We start from the raw sequence: 27,206 nt of genomic DNA, 5'->3' as shown, positions 1-27,206 counted from the left end.
CAGAGAGCTACTCACAGCACGGGTAGCATACAACCAGGCTCCAAGCATAACATGGTCCACGGAGCACACGCTTCAGCATCCTCGGAGGCTAGAGAGCATGTGTTTGGGCACAGCTGAGAACAAAGCCACCGACACACCACCAGATTCTTCAAAAGCAAATATTTGTCCACCGCCAAAGAACGGGGTCCTTCCCTGACAAAGAACAGTGGACACCATTCTAACTCCTTATTCTTCCCCTGGCTTTCAGCGGGTTGTGATCTCAATGGAGATCTCCCCCCCTCTCCCCCCCCATGAAGAATCGTGTCTCGCATCACAAACGGCACTGTAAATCAGAAGGTTTATGGGCTGTAAAAAGATGGGCGGTTGGAGTATCTTGACCCGGCAGCTTCTTGCCTGCACAGCACCTGAGGCTGGAGACGCAGCAGGATTATCTGGTCCTGGAGACAGTCACCTGTTTGGTTTGAGGTTTGTTGTTGTTGTTGTTGTTGTTGTTGGGGTTTTGGTTTTGTTTGTTTGTTTTTGTTTGTTTTGGCTAGGTGAGGGAATTTTATCAGTCCCCCCCACACACACACAAACACATTTGGCTAAGCGTGAATTCTGCAGTGTGCTGCAGAGACCAGGCTCAGCTGCATCCATCGTGTTCAAGAAGGGGCTTCGAGAAGCGAACCGACTGTTGACAGCACTGCTGGCTGGCTGCACAGAACCAAAGCCACGATCCCGAAATAGCCAGTGAGAAATAGTACCCTTGCCTTCCCTTACACCAAGAAGAAAAGACAGACGGGACAACACTGTAACCAGGGAGAAGCACAGAGTTGCCTGCTTGTATTTGAGGAAATAAGGAGGCTTTAAGAGAAGAAATAAATTGAAAAGAGCACCTGCTTCACCCAAGAGAGGGTTAGTGAAGGGGACAACCAGGGTGGCTGTGCCACTCAGGAGCCATCTGGGTACCAGCCGTGTCAGGGAAGGGGACAGATGCATGCTGCTGGGGGCTCTGAAGCTCCTTTTTGTTGTTCTCATTCCTGTATCCTGGGGGCACAAAACAGCCCTGCTCCCAGCAAACAGGGGAGCCAGTTCCGGCACCAAAGTATTTTGGAAAATTCACATTTCTTTTTTTAGAACATCCCATGCAACTCAGTGAGCAATACTTGAATCAAAGTCAGCTCAGCCGGGCCACACATCTAGAGAGTCACAGTGAATATATATTTCCAGTGGCATGCTTAGAGAAATGGTGAGCCACCCTTTTCCTCCAGATTGCCTGCACTGATTTATGTACTCAGTGTGTAGAGAAAGGCATATGGTGAAACCCATTCTTGAAGAAGTGACTTTGACATTGCTGGCTTCCAGTAAGATGCACCATCAAGAATCTTTGAAACACAGGAGCAACAAAAAACAGAATTTAAGTCTGTTCTTCCACAGCAAATAGGCCTGTGTGCACCAGGTTAGACCCATTCTGAACCAGACATCCAGGATTAGTTCTGTGCATACTGCACCAAGCACAGCTCTAGAAATAGGATGGAATGGAGCTCCAGAGGGGACTTAGGGGACAGACTCACCACTCTGCCACCAGTAGAGAGACAGAAGTAGTGTTTTGAGTCAGTGGAACACAGTTCACAACCAGTTAGTTTTCATTGATTTCTTACACGGGGCCAATCATTATTCGTAGTGCCAGAGCCTTGTTTTGATCAGTGATCTTTGTATTTATACACATGCAAGATTTGTAATTATGGCTATGTCTAAACAGGGCACCGCACAACAGTGGGTGAATTAAGCTGTGAAAAGCGTTAATTATGCTCAGAGCAACAGCGTTCCAGCATGCACCCCAGAAGCCAGTTAGAAACATCACCTGCTTTTAAAGCACAAAGCCGAGCCCTCCTAATTCCGCAAGCCCCTCTCCGGTCCCACCATTCTGACCAGCTGTATCTCCAAAGTGTTCTGAACACAAAGGGAGCCTGGTGAACTCGAAAGGTTTTCAGAAGAAGCTCATTGCTCAACCTCCGAAAGGGAGAGAACTTTGTTAGGTCAAAATCTAGAGAACAGCTTGGAAGAGATCAAAGGTCTGTCAGCACAGGATGACCAAACCCACATAGAGAAGGGGCCAGAATATTGTGAGAGAAGCCACAAGGATATATGCAATATGTATATGTGTATGCTTGTATTCAAACTGCCTCTATGACAGCATTACTAAAATACATTTCTTTTTTTTTTTAACAGTACGGGTGTGTAGGTATGCACCCTTGAGCTCAGGGGTCTATCGAGGCCAGAGGTGTGGAGTTATAGATGGTTGGAAGCTGCCTGATGTGCATGCTAGGAATTAAAACTCAGGACCTCTGGAAGAGTAAGAAGTACATGTTTGTTCCTTCTGAGCCACGTCTGCAACCTCCTAAAGTTTTTAAGTGATCAAAAGCAAGGTGAAGAAGAAGCATAGGTGACCTCTTCCAGGTTAAATGCAAACGCATGCTTTATTATCCCTGAAAGAAACCACAAGAAACATTTTGCAAATAAGAAAAAAAATATATATATGAGGCCGATGGTGGGGGTGTGGCTTCTGCTACTAAATTTGCATTGACATGCAGGTATTGCCTTCTTATTGTTAAGGTTATGGGAGCAAAGAATTGTGTGGTTTCCTCTGTTCTCTCTTTGTGATGATGTTATGGATTTTTTTTTAAAAAGTTATTTAGAAAGTCAACCGTAGTGAAAATTTTTAAACTTAAACTAAGAACTTTTAGAAAATCAAAAAGGCAAACAAGCTGGGGGAAGGAAAAGCCTTAAATATAACGAGGACACATAAAGGGTTAATCCAAACTGATAAAACATTGACGCCAAAAAGTTATTATCTGAAAACTCAGAAAAGCAGCAACATAATTAGGCAAGAGCTTGTGAGTGAACATCCTCACTAATTAGAACTCTGAGTCACCAACGAGGTGCTGTTTCCCATTAAATATTAGTGTACTGTTAAGATGACAGGACAGTACGAAGGAAGCCTGCAGAGATCTGTCAGGTAGCTGGAAAGCAACGCAAACATGTTCTGAGACCACGGCACTCTCTGCCTGCCACTCAGTGATCTCCGCAATGGATGCCCAGACGCCAAACTCTCCTAACATGCCTTCCAAAAGCATGGCCCATTTGTGCTGGTTCCTTTGGACCTTACCTTGATTACACCGGAAACAGACCCCAACTGTGCCTGAACTATTGGTAGTTCCTGCACCTGCCCCAGCTGCTGCAGCTGCAAAGACCAGGTGCCCTCCTGCAGGGATGCTACAGCTCAGGTTGCCTCATGGGCTGCTCCAAGAGTACCCAGGGATGTCTGCAGGGGAACATCAGAGGTGTGTCTGCTACCCCTGATGTGGGGACAGTGTTGCTCCCATATGTAAATACAGTGACACACACAACTCTGGATTCAGTTTTCACACAACTCTGCTATTTATTTATTTATTTATTTATTTACTTATTTATTTATTTACTTATTTAGTCTATAAAGTCTGTGAATAATGATAAAAATTCATGACCTCAAAGAGGAAAGAAAAAAAAAGTTTCCCAAAACAATACAGCCAAGACAGGTATGGCACCTCAGGCCTGTAATCCTAAGGCTCAGGAGGTTGAAACTGGAGGTTTGCTACAAGTTTGAGGCCCTCCTGGGTAAAAAGTCTCAAAAACACAGAAAAGAAAAGAAAAGAAAAAAAACACATAAAAGTTTATCACAGAATTACAACAATAAAATGCAATCGTCCAAATGGCTGAGCCAAAGCAGCATAGTTAAATAAGAAGCTAAAATCGCCTTGCTTATTACATAAGCACACGCTTATTGTGCAGTTAGAAAGCCCATGAAATGTAGGATAATAGCATGGTTTTTAAAAGATCAATATTTAAATCATTTATACAGTGAGCTAAGTATATATTTTAAGAACCTAACTAAGCTTAAGGAAGGGCTGAGAGAAACACATGTCCTCTATGAGTGATATTTTCCCCTTTGCCCTCCAAATATATGTTATAACATGGGGAAAATTAGTTTTTAAAACATTGCACTGTGCCATTCCCCCACTATTAAAGAAAAGAAGAAGAATTTTACACATAAGCTTATCAGATTTCCAAATACACACCAAAAAGTTTGGTATCTTCTGGAGAACTGGCAGTCCCAGCAGTAGTTGAAACCTGTGAAGTTCTGATCATGTATGAAGTATCCTTCTGAGCAATATATGTACATTAGCTCAACCCTTGGGACCACCCCATAGGACACAAACTATTGTGAATCCCAAAGGCACATGGCTGATGGGTGCCCTCCAATTAACCACCATATGAGAATGCTTTGAATTTACTCAAAACAAAACAAAACCCCTTGCCTTTCCTTTTTAATTTTAATTTTACTTATTATCATTGTGTGTGTCTGTGTGTGTGCGTGTGTGCATGTGTGTTGTAGTAGTAGTAGTAGTTAGTAGTTAGTAGTAGCAGGTAGTAGAAGCAGCAGTAGTAGTTAGTAGTAGTAGTAGTTAATCATAGTAGTAGTAGGTGGTGGTGGTAGAAGAAGAAGAAGAAAAAGAAGAAGAAGAAGAAGGAGAAGAAGGAGAAGAAGAAGAAGGAGAAGAAGGAGAAGGGGAAGAAGGAGAAGAAGAAGAAGGAGAAGAGGAAGAAGAAGGAGAAGAGGAGGAGGAGGAGGAGAAGGAGGAATGGGTGCACGTGCCCCAGCATAAGTACAGTGATCAGAGAACAACTTGTGGCATTTCTTCTCTCCCTCCATTTTTATTTAGGTTCCAGGGATTGAACTTAGGTCTTCCGGCTTGCATTTAAGAGCCTCTACCATGAAGCCATCTTACCAGCCCAGAACACTTTAATTTTAGAAAGCAACCTATCTCTCATATTTCAAGTCAAAGCAGAAAAAATACAAGGCATATTTATTTTTAACATCCTCCACTTCTAAGCTTTTGAGACAAAGTGCCACAGAGTGCAGGTGGGTAAACTGAGAGGCAAGGAAGGACAGGCAAACCCAAGCAATAACAGAGTCATCGATGCAAGAAACCCTGGCTTCCTGAAGTCAGTTATATCCAAACGAATGATCTGCATTAACTAGGGTGTTGGGAAAGCAAAGTTAAGTCAAGTGGTACTTTCATTTACTCTGGGTTACAAGCAACACACAAAGAGAGCACAGATGTGAAGGGATCACAGCTAAACACTAATTGTGTTGGATCCCAGTTTGCTTTTCTGGGGGGGGGGGGCTGTTATGGTAAGATTTATAGCGAGGAAAATCGATGTCCTCACATACAATCCAATGGATTAGCGAGGCATGTAGCTATCCACTGTGGAAATTATCAATGGTCCTTTCTTCCCTGTTCTCTGACCTGGAGAGAGTGGCCAGGGTCACACTTAGACATGGTGTCTTATGATCATCTGAGGCTGCCTTTCTACTGTCCCAGCTATAAATGCCTCCCAGGCTTCAGAAGGCTAATACTGGAACCACTGCTTGCTTCAAAGCTCTCACTCAACGGCCAGCAGGAGTCGCTGCCAGGGATGATTGGTCCAGAAATGTCAGATAAATAAAGAAGCTCCTTCCTTATCATAACTGCTAAGTGACAAATGGTTTTAGCACACAATCTACGCCATACCCACTTAGCCCTTCAGCCCCCTTCCCCTACTGAGACCCACTTTCTTCTTCCTTTGGCCACCTGGAAACTCTCTTTAACACTTAGCTTGCAGGCCATGGCATACTTTCCTTGGGGCTCACACCCCTAACCGTGACCTCTGCTGACCCCCACACTGCAGGCCCAGCTATTACCAATATGAAAGACATTCTCTGCAAGCTGCCTGCCAAGGACCTACCCTCTCTAAGAGGTGAGCAGAAGGCTGGCACAAGCCCAAAGTGCTCTTATAGGGAACTCACTTACTGACTAAAGCTCATCTCCATTGGAAAAATGAGGGCAGTGACCCATACTTCATAGGGTCACCAGGGACCTGAATGACATCACCCACTTGAAGCCTTCGAGAATGCTGGAAACTCAGCATACACTCGGTCTCATGGTGTCACCCAACTGTATCCCTTACAAAGACAGGCACGATGACACACACAATGAATAACCTGTATGGCATGGAAGCTGTGAACCATTAAAACAACAGTGAAGTTGAGAAGCAAACAAAGCAGTCAAGAGAAGTATCTTTCTGGTTTTACATTGTCTTTCCCATTTACCTTTTTAAAGCCCTTATTTATTTAGGTATTCATTCATTCATTCATTCATTCATTCATTTTGTGAGTGTGTGTGTGTGTGTGTGTGTTATTTGTGTGTATGTGTAGGTCAGACATTGTGCTTCCCTGTTATCTTTTTAAAGCCTTTATTTATTTATTTACTTGTGTATTTATTTATTTAGTCTGTGTGTGTGTGTGTGTGTGTGTGTGTGTGTGTGTGTGTGTGTGTGTGGTATATAAGTGTACGTATGTGTAGGACAGAGGTCAAAGTCAGGTGTGAGGCAGGGTCTTACTAAATCTACGGTTCACCAATTCAGCAAGACTAGGAGTCCAGTAAATCCCAGCGATCTTCTTACCTCCCCCTCCCCCCAGTGCTGGGATTGCATCCGCATGCTAAGACAAGTAGCTTTTTGCATGAGTACCAGGGACCTTAAACCTGGTCCTCACGCTACCCACTGAGCCACCTCTCCCTCACCTCCACAACCATTCTTAAGCTCCCTCTTTTCCAATGAGGGAGGGATAAAGGCTTGTGCTACTTACTGCCCCTAACTTGCTGCTGCTAGCACATAGTTCTAACACCTTGTCAACAGCACGTGACTCATCTTGGGATGAGCGGGGATCTGAGACGATGCATCTTGGGAGCAGGAAGGCTCTGAGATGTTTAACTCTTCGAATCTCTCAACATTTAATAGGCTAATAATAGGGAAACGTCTCAGCAAAGCCTCCCTCAACAAAGAAAGCTGTAAGCAGCAGTCACACATGCTCAGCCACACCCACTTTAATTTGTGCTGTCTTCTGAGTGAGTGTTCCTAGTCTTTGGAATTTGGAAATGGCTGATGACCTTGATCCTTCCAAATTAGGGGCAAATAAATGACCAAGAGAGTGGTGGTTCCTAGAACAAAAGGGACCCTCTTTCCCTCAAAGGGATGGCTAGCTTTGAAAGAATGGGTGATGATGCGGGTACCAGCATCCTCTCATGCCTGAGATTTACAGCAACAAATGATGCAGACTCCAGGGCAACTGGAGGGAGGGATGTGGGCATCCCTTTCCACCCACTCCTCCTCATCAAGCACATTCATATTGGGACTCAGTTTCTCACTAAATAAACAGATTTTCCCCCTAGAAAAATCAGAAGCCAGACATCTCACGAAGACACATGATTTTCTCTCTATATAATCAGATTCCGTAACTGAAGGATCAGCCATCGAGTGAAGACCCCACCCCAGCTTCCCATGGCCAACACCACATATTTTATCTTATTCTCCTAAAACTCCCAATTCAGCCAAAATGTCTGTGTACAGCAGGTATAAAAGTGACTGACGGCAGAATCAAGCTAATAACTTGTATTGTGTGGTAATTGTGTGGTATTGTGTGGTAATATCCTAATATTGAAATATGCCCAACCTCACCTGCTTACTATCCACCTGCAGCCTAAGGACCGAGCACTCCAGGCATGTCATTCAAAATGTACAAAAGATAAAAAATAAATCTAAAAGCTTTATGCAGAACCAGCCTCTTTTGTACTCCTTTCCCATGTGTTCTTTTTCATCCTGTGTGGATCATGTGTGACACAGACACACACACACACACACACACACAGAGAGAGAGAGAGAGAGAGAGAGAGAGAGAGAGAGAGAGAGAGAGAGAGAGAGAGAATATTCTACTTGCCACAGACAGACCCAGGGCCCTAAGCAGCCTCACCAACCCTAAAAGAAGATCCTAACATGGCCATGTGAGAGCTGTCCACCCAATGAGGAATCCTGGGGAAGCACACAAACCCTTACTCTTAAGCCATGCCCTGCAAAGAAAGTTGTCACCCAGAGCCAGGTGGAAGAATTCCCAGGCAATTCATCCAGGGAGGAGGCCAAGCCCTGCCTCGGTGCTCCTTGCCTACACAAGCACTTGGCTCAGACGTCATGCTTGCGCAGCTCTGTGAGGGTAGACATGCCAAGGAATCATTCACTTTAAAATGGCTGATCTTACATTTGATAAGTTCCACCTTGAGAGGAAGAGGAAGAGGGGAGAAGAGGGGGAAAGAAGGGAAGGAAGAAGGAGGGAAAAGGAAATAGGGGATGGGAAAAAGGGAGGGGGAGGAGGACGGAGGGGGAGGAGGATGGAGGGGAAGGAGGAGGGAGGAGGGGAAGGAGGGAGGGGAGGAGGGGAAGGAGGGAGGGGAGGAGGGAGGAGGGGAAGGAGGGAGGGGAGGAGGGGAAGGAGGGAGGGGAGGAGGGAGGAGGGGAAGGAGGGAGGGGAGGAGGGAGGAGGGGAAGGAGGAAGGGGAGGAGGGAGGAGGGGAAGCAGGGAGGGGAGGAGGGAGGAGGGGAAGGAGGGAGGGGAGGAGGAAGAAGTGAAGAGCAGCAAGGGCAGCCATCCCACCCCTGACACATGCTCTGCTACCAAGTATCTCTACACAGACTATGTGAGAAAAGAAGACAGCTGGGATAGCCTGGGTGGCCAAGGCTAAGGCTTGGAGCAGGAGGAACTTTCCAGAAGCAAGCAGGAAAGAGCCTCCGGCTCCTAGCAGCATCCAACAAAGCTGCCTGGTTCCTATGACCACCCTGCCCATCACATCCCACTGCAGTCCCCACTGTCTGTATGCACTACTTTTTGTTGGTGTCCTGTTAGAGAACAGTTGCTTAGGGCTCCTCCCTCATTTACTCTTAAAAAATAAAAGTAAAAATGAAAAAAACTAAGCCCCAGTGTTTCCAATTCGGACATTACACCGACACAAGAAAAATAAGAAAATGTTTTTGTGCACTTACTGCCAAAAATAAAAATAACTCCAAAATTTTCCTTCTCATTCTCTACAAATAAGTCAGCCCTGTTCTGTTGGCAAGGGTATCTGGGAATTGTTATTCATGTGGCTGCCAAGTATGCAATATGCATGGGGTTGTCTATACAGAAGCCAGGCACTCCTCCAGGGTCTTCCCCTTGATCTCTGTTCAACAGGTTGAAGCCAGGGCAGAGATCTGGGAAGCAGCATCACCTGGATGGGGGTAAAGCCAAGGGGGGGGGTCTGCCCTCTTGTACCCTTTCCACTTCCACCAGTCATGGCTTCATGTTCCTTCATCGTTGATTCTTTCCCCCCTTAAGGAAGTCAAAGTTAAAGGAAAGATATGAGTCAATCAGAGGAGGAAGAGCTCTGAGACCATCTGCTCTGGGAGGAAGGGTGACCAGGGCCTTAGGGAAGTAAACATAAGGTCAGGTAGGTGGCAGAAGGCTTAGGCAGCCAGCTTCTACACTCTACTTAATGTAGTGCCCTCCCTGTCTGTCCCTTGTCTGTGCATCCATTTCTGTGAGAGTTAGAGCATGTACCCAAAGGGCAAGGGCATACAGACATACTACAAACCCCGAGTGGTAAACCTCAACATACACATGTGTAGATAAAGAACACTAGAAACAACCCAACACCCACTTGCTAGGAATCACCAAGATAACAGAATGGCTGTGGAGACCCTCCCACCTGCCCTGCCATTCTAGGTGCCGAAGTTGCATGAAGCATCAGAAGACAAAAAAGAAAGAGTTCCTGGAACACAGTACCGTTACTCAGAGAAGGGGATGGGGTGGATGGGGTATCTCTCGGTTTCAGGAGTTGGTGACATGCATTCTGTGGGTGTCTGAGATGCCTAGCCATCATTCTGAGCACAAGAAGGTCAGCTTTCATCAACGCCAGAGCAGCAACAGAGAATATGTGCCAATGTGCTTTCACTTCCTCTGAGGGAGAGACAACCAAGGCCCAGAGAAAGACAAAATGACACTCCCAAACTCCCAGTAACTGGTTTTTACGTCAGAAAGGCTGAGCCTGAGAGACCCAAACAGACCTTTCTGTATACCTCTGCAGAAACTGGGTGCAAGGTACTGGCACGGGCGCTGCAAGCTACGAGTGAGGGTAAAGACTGGGCCAGCACTTGCCATGGTTTTCAGCTAATGACAGCTGCTGAGTTTTTCATCAAGGTGTTCTAATGGGGGTGGGGGGAGGGGGTGGGGGTGTGTGTCGGGGGGGGGGGGGTACATGGGGGGTGTGGGGATGTTAAGAAGCAAGTTGGAGAAACCACTAGAAACATCTACACTCCACTCCAGAATTGGCCCTTCCTGTACAATGGGCAAAACCTGGCACTTCGTCCCAGCCACAGGAAAAGCGCTATTATTCTAGATCGTCCACTAGTCCTCCCCAAACACCCCGCAGGGCAACCCCATCAGTGTGTTAGGTATGAGAGGAAGTGAAGGAGAAAGAGCCATAGAAGGGCCAGGTTCACCAGGAAGCAAGGGGAGCAGAAGGCAGCAGAAGGCAGCCCATGACATAAACTGTGTGTTACAAACAAGCCTTTCCCTGGAAAGTTCTCAAGTACAAGTGCAGGGGCCGCCTCGGGAGTCCACCCTGGAACTGAAAGCAGAGACTCCGAGATCCCAAAATAAATTGAGCACAATGTAGACCTCCCCAGTTGTTGGATTCTCTCTGTGCAGCATTCTTTCTCCTACTACATTATTAAGGTTTATCTTTTTATGTGGAGCAAAGTCCTACAGAGTTTAAAGAGGCCTGTTTATAAAAAAAAACAAAAACAAAAAGCCAGGGGCATCGGTATTAATAAAGTGAAACTAAAAGGTATTGATTAACCTTTGTGAAGAGACAAAAACAAAAAACAAACAAACAAAAAACCAAAAAGGAAAAACAACGAGTAATTTAATTCAGTCCAAGCAACTAGGTCATGCTCAGATTCCAGGAACTGTAAAATTTAGATATAATAAGGCAAGAACTTTGCTTCGCTTCAGTAGTCAAAATGAAGGGCTCATTCAAAGGCACCTTCTGCAGTGCTGGCCCAGCAGGAGACCTAGGACATCAGAGGGGTGGGGTTCGGGGGGGGGGGGGGAGGGGGGCAAAGCAGGGCAGGGCAGCTGCCCAGCCGGCGGGATCACCATCGGGTATCACCTGGGAACTTGACAGCACACAAAGAGATTGTTCTTAGGAAGCACCAGTCATTCAGGGAATTACCCAAGAGGCTTCCGGAGACCACAAAGCTTCAGGCAGGTCTTTGCTTAGAGGAAGCAAGTGAACATCTAATCAAGGAGAGAGTATGACACATAAGAGAACCAGAGAAATATGCCAGGCATCCGACGGTCCCCCCCACACAGGCCAGACTAGCGCACACTGTCATACCGGCACACACAGATGGGTACATACAGCAGTCAGATAGGCACATGCTGTCAGACAGGAGCATCTAGCCAGACAGACACACAGTATCTGATGGGCCCACACTAGTGGACAGGCACACACTGTCATATGAGTACATGTGAAAGTAACTTTTTTCCCCCCTGAGATATGTGTCATCTCGGAGGCTTACAGCCTCCATCTCCTCTCCTAGGCCTAGTCTTGGAAGCTTCTAGCCTCCATATAATCTAACCTAGGCCTAGAATGTTCCAGCCTCTGAGATTTCCTGCTGAATAAGCTCACCCTTTCTTCTTCTTTCTGAGCTCTGGGCTGGCTGGTTCAGCTCAGCTGTTCTGGCTCAAACTCCTCTCCCAGCGGACTTATTCGATCTGGTTTTTCTCTCTGCCTCTGAATGGCTCTGTTTGGCCTCGGTCTGTTCTAATCTTCTGGCTCCTTCTCATTCTGTCTTCCCGTTTCTATCTTGTTCTCTTCAGCCTGTCTCTGTAAAACTCCCAGGAAAACTGCCCCTCCCTCTCTCATTCTCTGTCTGCTCCCTTAAGTATCTTCCCTTTCCTCTTTCTTCTTGTGAGAGTTGGGCGTATCCTATTCTGACAAATCATTCTCCGAGTTACTTTGCCTGCAGCTCAATTAGGCATCACTTTCAAACATGGGTGTTTCTTTCTATAATCTACCTCTGCCTTCATTGTTTGGGATTAAAGGCATGTACCACCACACCTGGACCTAAGCTTGTCCTTACCTCATTCTGGTTTAAATGACACTGACAGAAAAGAATACAAACAGGAATAAGCATCCCATAGGAAGAACCGTGTGCTCTGGTTATGAGAAGTGGTGGTGGGCGGGCGCAGGAGTCCACACCTAGAGGAAACATTAGATTTACAAAGTGATAGTCTGAAAAACGAGCATGTTTGTGCGTGTGTGTGTGTGTGTGTGTGTGTGTGTGTGTGTGTGTGTGTGTCCACACGTGTGGAGGTCAGTTCTCCCTTCCTCCTTTACAGGGACTCTGAGGGTAGAACTCAGGTCTCCAGGATTGCAAGGCAGGTGCCTTTACCTGCTGAGCCACAGTGACATTTAAACATCTTACAGTTTCTGGAAGAACACTGGAGGGCTGGAGAGATGGCCCAGCAGTTAAGAGCACTGGCTCCTTTTCCAGGGTACCAGTGTCCAATTCCCAGCACCCACATGGCAGCTAACAACTATCTGTAACTCCATTTCCAGAGCATCCAACCCCCTCTTTTGTACAGACATGCATGGCAGACATACATATAAACAACCACACAGGTAAAAAAATAAATAAATAAGTAAATCTTTACTTAAGCAAACCTGTATGTCAACCCAATCTCCTTACATAAAAAATCTGTAATAAATAAATCTTAAATAAAATCTGTAGGCTCTTCGACAATGTGATTGGATCTCTTCCATGAGAAATTTCATATCCATAGATGCTGGCTAAGGGTCTCCAGAATTGAAGCAAGTCACTCAGCCAGCTACGTAGTTCTCCCCAGAAAATGGAGACAGGCAGGGCCAGAATGGATTTTCCCTTTGAGAACAGTTTAAAGGTACTAATACAAACAGAATGCTTTGGCTGAATGGTAACAAGGAACGTGGGAAATGGTACTTAAAAGAAACAAGAAAACAAAACAAAAATTAAAAAGCAAGTCTTTAAAACCACTGTGTGTAAAATTGTGAGTTTACAAGAGAACTTGGTACTTTGTAAGTGTAAGACGAAGTCATCAATCTTCCGTCCCTAAAAAGCGAATGACCCTGTGGAAAGACAGAAAGCTACACATAGACGCGGAAGCTTCTGCCAAAATGAAACATGTTTTAATCACCTATGAATGTGTCCTCTGATAACTGGACATCAAGTGTCATCATTTCTCCCATGAAACATTCTACATATTACTTTGGGTTCTTGCCAAATCTTTCAGAATTGTGACAATGAGTAATTAATAATAGGAATTACAGAAAAATATGACAGAGCAGGGGAAAAAAAACACGTTCCTTCTTTGTTGTCATAATGTAAAGAAAAACCCAGTATTATCAGCTTTCCCATTAGTCTGATCTCTCTGCTACTTTGGGGGAAAAAAATACAAGCCAAAACAAATTTTTAAACATAGCATTTCTGACATAAATAAGGCAGAAATATTCTGTGCCGATTATTTAAAAAAAAAAAACAACTGATGGCATATTCCTCAACATGAGTTCTTACAATGTTTCTCTTTTCCTTTCTCAACTTGAAAAGTAATATCTTCCCTATAAGCGGGTTTGCCAACCAGGTGTGCCTCATTTGAAAGACAAGTGGAGAAACAAGCCCACCCCCTCCCCTACTTATTGTCACACACTCCCCCTCACACACACAGACACACACATACTTGCCCCTTTAGGCAATAGATGAAGGTGAAAGCTTAAGAGCAAAGAGCTGAGGATAAAAATCACACTACCTCTCTGTTTTATTAACAACCCAGACTGGTCTGTGTCCAGTAACCTATGTCCTTCCCTTGGTAGTACATAACATCACTTTAATTTGCACTCTATCTCTGCATTAAGCAAGAACTGTTTTCAGAGAACTCTCAGTTGAGTAGCTGTGAGAACAGGGCTCCCAACTCCTCTGTACAAAAATACAATGCCGCTTAGGAGCACCATAAAGTGTTTGCTTTCCATGAATAAAATACAATGGCAAACACACTGAGGCATCCACCAAGTCAGGGCCTCTGACAAACTATCAGATAATCACATGGAATGGTTCGCTCCAATGGCTGGTAATCTAATATGGTGGCTTTTTTTTTTCTTCAAGCTGAAGAATCAAACTGAGATCTCCCTTCGGAAATATTGGTACCTTGTTCCTTCCGATACTATTACAAGCTGCATTCTTGTCAGCACTCAGGCCAAGACAAAGATCAGGGTGGCATTCAGTCTTCCATTTCATCAGCCCTCAAGATACCCCAGGTGATGGGGGACCAAGGTGACAAAGGCTCAGTGGCACCATTGTTACAGGAGTTGTGTAATACTAGTGACCAAGTGGACTGCACACAGATCAGCTGTTAAAGAACCACAAATGATAAGGGAAAAGTTCCTAGCTAAAGGCTTGAGGTAATTAACCAGGGAAACAAACAAACAAACAAACAAACAAAAACAAAAAATGGAGTTCCAAGGACTGCTAGAAAGAGATGGATAAAGAGAGAACAAATGACTTTTTTTTTTAGGGTAGCAAAAATATTCTAGATAACACTACAACGACGGACTTCTGTCATTCATTACACAATTGCCCAAACCCACAGGAGCTGATCACTAAGGTAAGCTAGCAGTTCCAGACAAGGATTCACTCCTGAGGGTGGAGGGATAAAGCAAATGTACTGCTCCTGTGCAGAGGATGATGGGTAATGATGGGGAGGCTATGCATATATGAAGGGGAGGGGCAGGTGGAACAATCCATACCTTTGCTGAACCTTTAAAACTGCTCTTTAAAAAATGAGGATTTTTTTTTATCTCAAACAACTTAGTCATCAAATTCTTTCACTCGACCATAACTGTTTACAAGAAGGAAGGAAGGAAAGAAAGAAAGAAAGAAAGAAAGAAAGAAAGAAAGAAAGAAAGAAAACTATTGGGAAACACACCATAGGAGACTCCTGGGCTTTCTTTTCTTGGTTTCTTTCTATCACTTAAAGAAACAAAAAACAAAAAACCAGCATTGGAAACCCCCACTTACTGAGAAATGTGTCTTATGATGTCTATAAAGCTCAAAATTGCCAGGAAATATCTGAGGAAACTCCCTTTAAAGAAGTGAGTCCTCTCTCCTGAGATGGTCATGTCTGCACTCTCAAAAGGCAGGCATGCATCACAGCCGACTCAACCATCACTCAGCCTGGTTACAGAACATTCTTCAGATTTCTCAGGAAAAGCCAGCCCTAACTCTGACTTGATGGGTACACAAAGACTTTAAACAAAAGAATATGACCACCAACCCAGACTCGGGGCTCCTCCCTCTAACATGTGTCTAATGCCTGTGAGAACAGAGGCTCGACAGGGCTAGTATCACAGTCATCCCGGGTTCTGTGCAGTCACCTGAGATTTCCTCCTACTAAATGTGGCTGACTTTGGAAGGAGAAGAAAAGAGACTTTGAAATGTTTTAAATTTGGCAGTATGAGTCTCCCTGTTAGAAGAGAGCGACACTCGGGGCTGAGTTTCACGTGGCTTTGGCTTGTGCCCAGGTCACCCTGGGTTTACCTTGAAAAGCTTTCCTGGAAAGCCGGTGAGGCTACAGAAACACTCCGCCACGTGAGAAACCAACATCTCAAAAACAAACAAACAAACTAACTAACAAACAAACGCAAAGTAAGACAGACCATTAACGAAGCCCAAAACTCTCTCCACCTACCTGGGAAAGCGTGTGGATTGGGCGACCCTCTCTTAAGGCACTTAGAACAGAGGATGTGCACGGTGTAGTGCAGTCCAGGCCATTCCTGAAGTAGAACATTCAGTTCTTCTACCAAGGGGGTGATGGCTTGCCATGCGGTCCATATGTTTGGTAACGACGCGTGGCTGGCAATGGACAGGGTGTCTGGCTGCAGGACCCCCTTGGCAGGCCTGTAACTCACCACCACAGGCACTTTCCCTCTATACGCAAAGATCTGAAACTTCCCGTCCGACCTGTGCACCACGTGGCTGTTGATCTGGACGCTGTAGCGTGCGAACAATCCAGGTGGAAAGGTAAAGGGAAAGCTGTATTCGATCTGCAACTGTTCGGCCACGAAAGACTGCCCGGCTAGGTTGGTCCCGTTAATCCAGGCCTCTGCGTGGGGCACCTCATTCTGCACGTAGCATGGGAACTTGTACCAAGCTGTGGAGCCATTCAAAGGCTTGCCTTTGGGTTTGTTGAGACAGTAACAGAGTCCCATCTTCTCCAAGAGCTCCAGTAAGAGCTGCAAATCCTGCTGGGCCTGGACGTGAGGCTTGAGCAGCAACCGAATGACGTGGGCTGGCAGGAGGCCATGCAGCAGAAAGCCTTCCACATAATGATGAAGCTGGGTAGCCCGGAGTGGGTCCTGACCCGGTGTGGGCAATGCTCTCGTGGGGAAGCTTTCGCCTTCCCCCTCGCCCTCTCCACTGGTCCCTAGGAGCAGTTTATGCAGCAGCAAAGAAGCATCTCTCTGGAAAAAGACATTGAGGATGTCAATGAGGCGGGTGAGGTTGTGGAAGACATGTTCCTTGAGGGCCGGGCTATCCTCAAAATAGAGCAGCTTGCCGCTCTCGTGCAGGTAGGAAAGGGCGCTCTGCAGCCGGTCCTCGGTCAGACCTGCCTGCAGGCCCAGGCGGGCAGAGTCCCACCAGCTCAGCCACAGCCGTTGTGCCTGAGGCGGCTGGAAGTGTAGCTCCTCCAGCACCTGCCAAGAACGTGGCAGGACTCTGTGTAAATTGGGGAAGATTTCTCGGTGCTCTGCTACAGAGAGCAGCTTGTCACGGAGGCGTTGCAACTGGTGCGGGTCCCTGCAGCTAACGGGCAACACGGGAGAGAGGATCTGCAGCCGGTGGTTTAGCAGGTACTGAAAATGAGCCTTGCGCCTCCGAAGGTTCTTGTCTGAGACACCGTAGTAGGCCGCGTGGGGGCTGGCGGACCGCAGCTCGAAGTCCCGAGCCAGGGCCTCGTCCACCACCTTGGCTAGCTGGCTTAGGCCCTCGGCATCGTGCTTCTCCTGCAGGGCAATCTGTCGGTGAATGTCCAGACATTTCTCCTCAAGCTCTCTCTCCCGACACAGGTCCGCATGTGTACCCACAATGCACACCACAGCGTGAGGCACACGGGCCCCGACTCGATGCAAGAAGGAACCCACCGTAGTAGGAAAGCGGCGGGGTTCATAGGTGGCCAGGTTGACCACGAGCACATACAGGGCTCCTGGGGAAAGGAAGAAGGGCTGTATCACCTCATAGCTTTCATCGCCAGCTAAGTCATACACAATAAACCGCAGGCCCCGGGAAGCATCCGCAGTCCAGCTGGTCACCTCGATGCCCTTGCTCCCAAGGGGAGGAAAAGGTAGGTAACTCATCTCTTTGTCCCCTCCTCCTTGTCCTCCCTCCACTTTGTCCTCAGTGAGGCAATGTCGAAGCAGGGTCTTTCCTGCAGCCTTATGGCCCATCAGGAGCAGCTTGAGGCGGGGCTGCACTGCTGGCTGTGAATGAGCCAGTTCTTTCTGGTAGGCTGCGATGTACGGGATTCCCTTCATGCAGACTTCGTAAGGGGGCTGAATCAGTGGGTTGTCCTTGATTTTCCACAGGCCTACCCGGGAGAGCTGGCCAAAGTTGTCAGGCAGAACAGCGATCTGGTTGCCTTGAAGCACCAGCTCCTCCAGTCCAGTCAGCTCCACAATGGAGTCCGGCAGGTATCGGATGCGATTGTTATCCAGCCACAGGGTGAGAAGCCGCCCCAGCCCGGCGATAAGAGATGGCACTGAGGTGAGCTGGTTGCGACTAAGGTAGAGCTCCTCCAGACCAGCCAGGGGCAGCAGCGCAGCAGGGAACTCCTCGAAGAGGTTGGAAGAGAGGTTGAGCATTTTGAGCCTTTGCAGGCGGCTGAACTCAGGGGGCAGAGCCTGCAGCCCGTTGTTGTCTAACATGAGGCTCTCCAAACTGGCCAGCTCACAGAAGCCGCTGGGCAGGGTGCCAAGCTCGGCCCCGCTAAGCCAGAGAATCTTGAGGGCGCGCAGGGCACTAATATCCTCAGGTAGGCCTCGAAGCCGGTTGCTGGAAACGTCCAGCTCCTCCAGGGCAGCCAGTTGCAGCAGCTGCCGGGGAAAGGCGGTGAGTTGGTTGTGGTCCACGTCGAGGGTGCGCAGGTGGTTGAGACAGGAGAAAGAATCTGGCAGATGCGCTAGCCGGTTGAAGCTGACATCCAGCTCCTCCAGGTGGCCGAGGGCACCCAGCTGGGCAGGCAGAGCTGGCAGCTGGTTGTGGCTCAGGTTGAGCTTGCGCAGCTCCCTTAGGGCGCTCACCACTTCTGCACCCAGGATGGTCAGCCGGTTGTGGCTGACGTCCAGCTCGGTAAGGTGGTGGCCTAGCTCCGCCACCGCAGGGGGCAGCCGGGCAAAGCGGTTCCTGCGCAAGACCAAGACGCGAAGGCTGCCCAGAGCTGACCCTAGACCTTCAGGCACATCCTCCAGGCCGTTGTTCCCCAGGTTCAGCACCTCAATGTCCCCGATGTTGGCTGGCAGCACCAGCTGGGGGGCGTCGGGGGACTCGAGTGAGTCGCCCCCAGCCCTCGGGCAGCTGAGCGTGAGCTGGCGCAGGTTGCTCCGCAGCTTCCTGGCGCGCAGGGCGGCGTCCCGCCACAACCTCACCGTCTTCAGGTTGCCACTGTCCTTGCCAGCCATGGCGGGGCCCCGCGCCGACAACCCTCACTCCGGTACCGGAGCCCACAGCTGCATGCCGCGCCGCACCCCGGCGGGCGCCGGGCTCCCGGCCCCTCTCGCTCCGGCTGCTCCCGGGCCACCACCCCTGCGCGGCCGGCGGCCGTGGATCCTAGCGCAGCCAGCAGCCGGGCGCCCACAGCTGGGGGGCGGCAGCGATGCAGGCAGCTCTGGGGGACTCCGGGCAAGCGGCTCGGAGCTGGGCTGCGGCCGCCAAACGCGGCTCGCATTCTCCGTGCTCCCGGGCCATGGGCGCGCCGGGCAGCAGGGCCGCCGCCCGCCGCGCCGCGGAGGATGCCTGCTCCTCCTCCAGCTCCGCCCGCCTCGCGGTGCCTCGGTAGCCGACTCCGGCCCCGCTACCCTCGCAGCGGCGGCCAGGAGGCGGGCGGCGTCGCCTCCCCGAGCTGCAGGAGGAGGGCGGCGCTCGGCTCCGCGGCGAGCATACTGCGGGCGTAGGGCCGGGGCGCCGAGGGTGTCGGCGTCTCCTTGTCTCCGTTTCCCCGCGGCTCGGGACGGGAGCGCGAGCGCCGCGTCCCCGGCGCTGGGAGGGCACGATCGGCTAGCTACAGCGCCGCCCGGTGGAGCGGCCCCCACGTGACCGGCGGAGGCGCCGCTTGTTCCCGGCACCGCCCCGGGGGCGGGAGTTGCAAGCCGAGCTCGGGCTGCGAGGTTTGGGGGAAGTCTGGAACCGTAGGGTCGATGGAGTGGACCTTGTCCCGCGGTGAGGTGCACCGGACAGGATCCTCGAGGCTGGAGTCGGACTCCGCGGTCTCCGGGTTAGGTTCCCCTGCATCAAGTTCTTTGTTGGCCCTGGGTCCCTAAGGAATTCTTATTCATCCCTAACGCAAAGGATTTAGCTGGTTTCCTGGCTCATCCCTTCCAAGCACAACAGGCAGATAATTCAGGGACCTGAGTTTCAAAGACGTTTAGAGCAAGAGGGTGGTTAAACAAAAAAGGCAGCCAGGGGGGAAAGTAGATAACATTAGTAGATACATTAGATAAGCAGTTATTGGGGCCCAATTGTATACTAAATCAACTGACTCCTATTTTTAAGCTCCCCTCCCCGCTTTGAGCCAGCACCTCTCTTGGCCTGCTGTAGATGGTTGGGGGTCTGAGGCAATGCCAGTGGTTTTATCCCGGCTATTGTATTTAATGTTACAACTGAAGGAAGCATGCTACATCTTGAATCCCGACATCCCAGTTGCTCTGTGGGGTCAAGAAAAAGACAGTAGTGTCCCACAAATTTTCCCTGTGCCGCGTTCAGCTTAGGTTTACTTCCATCGACAGGAAGTTGTTTAGAGATCGTATCTATTCTAAGTAACCTCAGAACTTATCAAAGCCTTGGAACCTCTCAAGATAATAGGTATCGCCTCCACCTTTGCTTCCCAGTTGGCTAATCACCTTATCCTGGGAACCACTGACCGGTAATGGCTGGTTGAGGACAGTCACTTTAACTGAGGGTGCGGCCACTGATGGGCTGCCAGTGCCGCAGTAGTTGGCCCCACACCATGCAAATAAGGACAGTACAAATTGGACTCGATTGATTCTAGAAAGCAAGCAAGCAAAGAAGGGGTGAGAGGAGAGGAAGAACACAACAGTAAGTTAGAAGGGAAATGGAGGAGTAAAGGGAATTGACGGAGGAACACAGGCCTCAAATGCCTACATGTGTGGAGTAAAGCCAGAGTGTGATAAACAACTAACCAGTTTGATTCAAATCCCTGAGGCTGAAAACTATTCTTTTTAAATCCCTTGTGTGTGTGTGTGTGTGTGTGTGAGAGAGAGAGAGAGAGAGAGAGAGAGAGAGAGAGAGAGAGAGAGAGAGAGAGAGAGAGAATCTCATGCATGTATCCATGTTCAGTGCAGTTGTCTTTAAAGAGAGAAACTTGTAAAAGTAACTTTTAGTCTCCTGGTGTAATTGCCCTCTCGGAGGCTTGCTGCATCCATCTGCTAACGTAAGCCTAGTCCTGGAAGCTTCTAGCCTCCATACAATCTGATCTAGACCTAGAATGTTTTCAGCCTCTGTGGGTTTCTGCTGAATAAGATCACACCCTTACTTGTTCTTTCTGAGCTGGTTCAAATCAGCAGTTCTGGCTCAGCCTTTCCAAGCTGACTGATTTCAATCTGGCTTCTCTCTCAGCCTCTGACTGAATTGCTCTGCCTGGCCTCGTACTAACTCTAGCAATCTGTTCTAATCTTCTGGCTGCTTCTCATTCTCTGGCTCTTTATTTCTTCACCTGTGTCTGGCATGTTCTCTCTTCAAACTGTCTCTGTTAAAACTCTCTCATCAAAACTCTGAATTCCATGAGCTGAACTGCCATGAACTCAACCCCACTGCACTGCCTCTCAACTCACTGACCCAGCTGAACTGCCTGAATAGCACTGACTAGAACTCAGACATCTGCCTGCTGCTGTCTCCTGAGTGCTGAGATTAAGGGCATATACCACCATGCTTAGACCTAAGCTTTTCTTTACCTGAAACTTGCTCTATAAAAGGCTGGCCTTGAACTCAGAGATGTGCTTGCCTCTGTCTCCTGTGATAAAAAGGGTAAAAGGTGTGTCTGTATTTTAGCCTGATCTTACAGGCCTAGGTCTTTGGATGTGATCTCTTGCCAGAGCAGCCATGTTCAGAATTAAAATTCCTCTACAGAAACTGACAGAGAATCTGCCTCAGCTATGGTTATCAAGGCCTGACATGCATCCCGTAATAAGAATGCTTCCAGGGTTAGTCTTGGACACCTCAGGTAAAACCCATAATTTAACAGCCGACATTTATCTGAATTCACTCTGAAGGACTTCCTGAGAAATTAAACACTCGAGGGTTCTAGTATTCTCTTTGAAGTGGTGTGTGGGTGTATATTGTGTGTGGGAGGGTGTGGGTGTGCGCGCGCACGCGCATGTGTGTATTCTGAATCATGGAGACTAACCTTTTTGTTTTTCTCAAAAGTAGGAAGGGACCTAAAGATAATAAGCAAGGTATGATCTGCCAGTAAATATTGGAGGGAGGTTTGCTGACTCACAGGTAGGATGGCATATTTGAGCATGTATGCCTAACCTCCTCCGCCCCCCCCCCAAGGAATTTTAATTCAGAACATGGCTACTCTGGCAAGAGATCACATCCAAAGACCTTCTAGGTCTTTGTGATCCTGATGGGATGCAGCACACTGGGCTGTGGTGGCACATGCCTTTAATCCCAGGAGACAGAAGCAAGCAGATCTCTGAGTTCAAGGCCAGCCTAGTATAGACAAGTTTCAGGCAAAGAAGAGCTTAGGTCCAGGCATGGTGGTACACACCCTTAATCCCAAACAATTAAGGTAAAGTAAGTTTGTAGAAAGGAAGCACCCATGTTTGAAAGTAATGTCTATTTGAATGGCAGACAAAGTGACAAATCAGAGAAAGATTTGACAGACTAGGATATGCCCAACTCTCACAAGAACAGAGAAGAAAGGGAAAATACTTAAGGAGTAGACAGAGAGTGACAGAGAGAGAAGGCAGATTTACCAAAAGAATTTTAGAGAGAGGCTGAAGAGAGAACAAGCTAGACGTGGGTGACAATAGAGTGAGCAAGAGAATGAGAAGGAGCCAGAAGATTAGAAAAAAAATGCTAGAGTTAGTTTGAAGCCAGAGTAGCTGAGAGAAGCCAGTTTGAATAAAGCCAACTGAGAGAGGAGTTTGATCCAGAGCAACTGAGTTGAACCAGCCAGCCCAGAGCTCAGAATGAACAAGTAAGGATGAGTTTATTCAGCAGTAAGTCTCAAAGGCTGAAAACATTGCAGGCTTAGATTAGGTTATACTGAAGCTAGAAGCTTCCAGAACGCAGTAAGTCTCCAAGATGACAATTACAACAGGAGAATAAAGGTTACTTCTACATCCCCCATCCACAGTGTTCACAAGTGTGGGCTCTGAATTGTCCACAATTCTGCTTTTAATAAAGGAAATAATCTGAAGTTGAGCCCGAGGAGGAAGCTCAGGCAAGGCCTCAGTGCCCTGCTGCATCTTAAATAGCTCCATGTAGGTCCTAAAGGGGTTCAGATGCGTCTAAATAGCCCTTGATAAACGGTTGCCCTTTGAAGCCAGCTGAAAATTACTATCCTTCCATTATAAATGTCTTCAGAAAACTCTTCTCCCTCTGTCATTTTGTTTATCTGATGAAGAGAGCTGAGTGGGGTCTGGGGCCTCTGAGCCTTTAGGCCCCTTCCTAATCCTGGCATAAATGAGGAGAATGAGTTTGTCTATAAGGAATTGTTCTCTATTTGCAAAGTCCTGCAAGATCCCTATGGCTAGAGAAATTCCCCCACCGCCCCCCCAACACACACACACACACACACACACACACACACACACACAGAGAGAGAGAGAGAGAGGGGGGGGGGGAACCCAGGGTCTCTGGCATGTGAGGCAAGGTGTCTTCAGGGAGCAATATTCATACTGAGGAAGCTTGGGAGAAACTGTACAAGAGCCCCCTGAAGCTATGTGTGGTAGTGCATGCCTATCACTCCAGCACCTGAGAGGCTGAAGCAGGAGGATTTAAACTGTGACATGATGTTTCAAATAAAGAAGAAAATGGAGCTCTTTGAAAGCCAATCTATTAAAAACTAAAATGTTAATTCAGGAGAAAGAGTATTTTAAGTAACAGAAGGAAGGAACTGCATTCTGTGTAACTTCTACCATGGACACCCAACCTGGCCTCCTCATTCCTGCTCCAATTCCAAGTGGTTACTTTTCTGATATGCCAAAGGGACATGGCCCCCTCCATCTTCTAGAACATTCTATGTATGAAAGGCCTTAGATTTCAGTTGCCAACAGCCTCCAACCTGGATGGGGAATGCTATAGTTTGGGTCTGAGATTTCCCCAATGGCCCACGCACTAAGGCTTAGTTCCTAGCATGTCACTATTGGGAGGTAGCCAAAATGTTATGAAATGAGACTTTACCAGAAGAAGTTGGGACACTGGAGCTATGCCCTCAAAGAAAATAATGGCACAGTATCCCTCCCACTTTCTCTCTTTAACATATCAGCTTTCATGAAACAAGCACCTACACACACACACACACACACACACACACACACTATCCTTCTTTGACAAAAAGCACAAAATCCAACTGGCCGTGGTGGCACATGCCTTTAATCCCAGCACTCGGGAGGCAGAAGCAGGTTGATCACTGTGAGTTCAAGGCCACCCTGGTCTACAAAACAAGTCCAGGACAGCCAAGCCTAATACAGAGAGACCCTGTCTCAAAAAACCAAAACCAAAACCAAAAACAAAACAAACAAAACACCAAAAAAAAAAAAACAATAAAAAGTACAAAATCCTGCAGCACCAATTGATCCTGATCCTGGAATGAGCCAAAATAAAGCCCTTTCATTTGAAAGGTGATTGTTAACAAGTAAGATGAGGCAGTGCCTTATGCTCTTCTAAAAAGAATCAAACATGAGCTCATCCTAGGGTTGTGCATGGTACACCACTAGCTGTATGCCCACATGGCTTCTCACTGATGGATGGGACCCAGGTGAAGACAAGCAGGAGCCACATCTGTTAGCACGAAGTAGCACGTTTATATATTTAGGCACATGGAATGTGGTCCACTATATCTACCTTGCTCCCTTTTCCTAACACAGTCGTCTCAGTTTGGCAAACAGGAACTCTGGTTTATCAGAAGTTCTCTTGCCTCAGAGGTTTATCAAGATCGTGGATCGAATCTATGAAGCTTATAAAACCTTCCAAGTGTAAAAGTCTTTTTATTTAACCTGCCTGTCTTCCTCTGTTAGCTCTTGAGCAGCTACTCTGTGAGCATAAGGACATCCCATGCACAGAGCCTTGGCCTAGAGTTTGGGGCACATAGTCTTTTCAGGGATGGAAAGTGTGTGTGTGTGTGTGTGTGTGTGTGTGTGTGTGTGTGTGTGTGTGTGTAAGGCTGTGTCTTGAGCTAGGCTGTAGAAATGTGCCTAAGGTGACCAGATTTTCATAGATATCCCAGGATGTCTTTTTTACAAACCTGTATCCCATTTACATATTTGTCACTGCCAGGCTGAATGGAGGGCCAGCATGCGCCTATCCCTAGCTAAGACCAGCCGCAAACCCCAGTTGAGTTTTCCCATCCCTACCCATCTTTCCGTCTTCAGCATATTTCATTCTTCTCCATCTCGACAGCTTTCTCTCTTGGTCTGATGCACACCCAGGGAAGCTTCAGTGCCATCCAGGTGCAGCTGGTCCCCCTCCATTAGCTCCACCACCATCAACGTCATCAGGCTCACTCTTTCAAAGGTCACTTTGCCTTTTCCTTCCCTGCGAATACTCATTATTGAAAGGGAAAGCTTCCTCTGGACACTGTCTTCTTCCTTGGTCTCTAAGGTATTTGGCGTCATATTACAGTTTGGGTTTTTGGGGTTCCCCCCCCGAAAAGAACTCTGTAAGGACTAACTATTTCCTCCCAGGCATCAAGTTTGCGATCAGAGTAAGTGTTACCAAATGACTGAAAGCATGGATTAAACTGACCGGGAGTCCCTGAGCTATGGACAGCTTCGTAGGATAGACCTTAAGTCACCTGCCTTTCTTACTTACATTATTTGATATGCATCAAAGAGGCATAATTCTAAAAGTCACGTAAATATGCCCTGCAATGGATTTTTAATTTTGTAAGTAGCAATTTAATCATTTTGTTGAAGTGGCCTAAGATTTGAGTCCACACAAAACTGAGGGGTTTCCCAAAAGGAGAAGCCTCTGCTCTCAAAACCAGGCAGCCCTGGGAACTGAACACAGCTACCACCGCCCCCACCCCCACCCCCCTCACCCCCACTCCCCACCCACCCCCACCATCCCCCACCCCACTGGGTCTTTTAAAAAGGAGCTTGTGTGTGTGTGTGTGTGTGTGTGTGTGTGTGTGTGCCTTGTTCTCTTCTTCTTCTTCTTCTTCTTCTTCTTCTTCTTCTTCTTCTTCTTCTTCTTCTTCTTCTTCTTCTTCTTTTTTTGCTTTAAGAGTTCCAGAAAACACTGTGTCCCAGAAACGCACGCAGTTCCTTCGCTTAGTTCAGCCGCTTTAGACTCTCAAAATAGTTCTGATTTCATTCACTCAGCTGCCTGCCTTGGAGTTCAGACGACACTCGTGGCTGGAAGTTTTAACTAGGTTTGGAGTAGGTGAAGGACCTGTCTGGGCCTGGAAGGAAATTTGGTAATCAATCAACCCTGCAGAGGTAATGACAACCAGGAAGCAGGGCCGGCTTACTGCGCTTCAGGAGACCGTGAACTTGAACTCCCTCCCCTAGACGTCTGGGAAGGCTGACTACGGCGTCTCTTGGAACAAGTTCAGAACCTTTTAGAGTGATAGTCGTTCTTCTCTTTCTTTCCCTCTTTCTGTTTTCCCCCCTCCCAGTGGCCTCCATTTCTGTAAAAGCAAATATTAAAAAGGAGAGGGGCTATTCAAAAATCTTAGAGGTGAGGCTTATCTATGCCATCTTTAGCCAAACAGGAAGGAGCAGTGTTGCAACATGTTGGCTACATCTAAAATTACAAGAGTCACATGAGGACCTGCCCCTTTGTCCATGATGAAGGTAGCCATGCTCAAGGCGTGACTACTTGGGCAGAAATTTCCGCCATTGTTTTATTTCATACTTAGAAAATGAAGGCAAAGTGGTAGAATCATGTCATCCAGGCCGTCGCGACTGACCCCGGATGACTGATACATCTGAGAGGTACCGCAGGTCACGGCAGCTGAGGAGTATTAAGAATTTTCATGGGCATGGTGGCGCACGCCTTTAATCCCAGCACTTGGGAGGCAGAGGCGGGCAGATCGCTGTGAGTTCGAGGCCAGCCAGGTCTACAAAATGAGTCCAGGATAGCCAAGGCTAACAAAGAGAGGCCCTGTCTCGAAAAAAAAATTTTTCCATGGCACTGTGTGCTTTTCATGCCATATTGCACGTAATTTTCCCAAGCTCCCTGAGTGGTAGCAGCCTCTCTAGTAGGTTCTAATATCCTCAGAATTGAAAGCGAAGCAATGGAGTAGTAAGATCCACGCTGAAAGCACGGCAGAGTGCCAAATGCTCCCGCAGCTGGTTCCTGTTGTCCATGACCTAGGCAAGGTAGGTGAGATCAGTTTTGGGTTCCTGGGAGCTGGCTGCATCTTAAGTGGAAGAGCAGAACAGAGGAGAGCTGGCATTGGCTTCAGGGGACATTGTCTGGGCTCTTATTGATAAATTCAAAGAACACTATGCTGGGCAGGCAAAAAAAAAAAAAAAACCTCTTAAACCAACAGTGTCCCTGAACCACACACTGGAGTTTGACATCTGGTCCCATTACTTTGAGAAAGAAACACATGCTCTCAGCTAGATGCTATTTGATTTATTTTACATGGAAGAGATTTTAACATCAGCATCTATACAACCTGCACGCCAATTCAAAAGAAGTTCATATTCTATATTTTGATAAGGATGTTTTTAAAGACTAATTTAGCAAGCTGAGATTAAAGGCACAGATCGATCAGA

General features: G+C 47.6%; 1 protein-coding gene across 2 annotated transcripts in view; it reads right to left on the bottom strand.

Annotated features, from left to right (window-relative positions):
- Nucleotides 1-18,842, bottom strand: part of MFHAS1 (multifunctional ROCO family signaling regulator 1) — a 90,268-nt gene extending 71,426 nt beyond the window's left edge. For both annotated transcript variants that reach the window (XM_084760132.1, XM_084760133.1), the window contains exon 1: nucleotides 15,710-18,842. In XM_084760132.1, the coding sequence (XP_084616258.1) occupies nucleotides 15,710-18,695 (2,986 nt within the window). In that variant the 5' untranslated portion in view covers nucleotides 18,696-18,842. The remainder of the gene's footprint in view (nucleotides 1-15,709) is intronic.
- Between the last annotated feature and the right edge of the window lie 8,364 nt (nucleotides 18,843-27,206).

This window comes from Acomys minous (genome assembly GCF_964271855.1).
Source record: "Acomys minous genome assembly, chromosome: 15".
Classification (NCBI taxonomy): domain Eukaryota; kingdom Metazoa; phylum Chordata; class Mammalia; order Rodentia; family Muridae; genus Acomys; species Acomys minous.
This window is presented reverse-complemented; position numbering and strand designations above follow the sequence as displayed.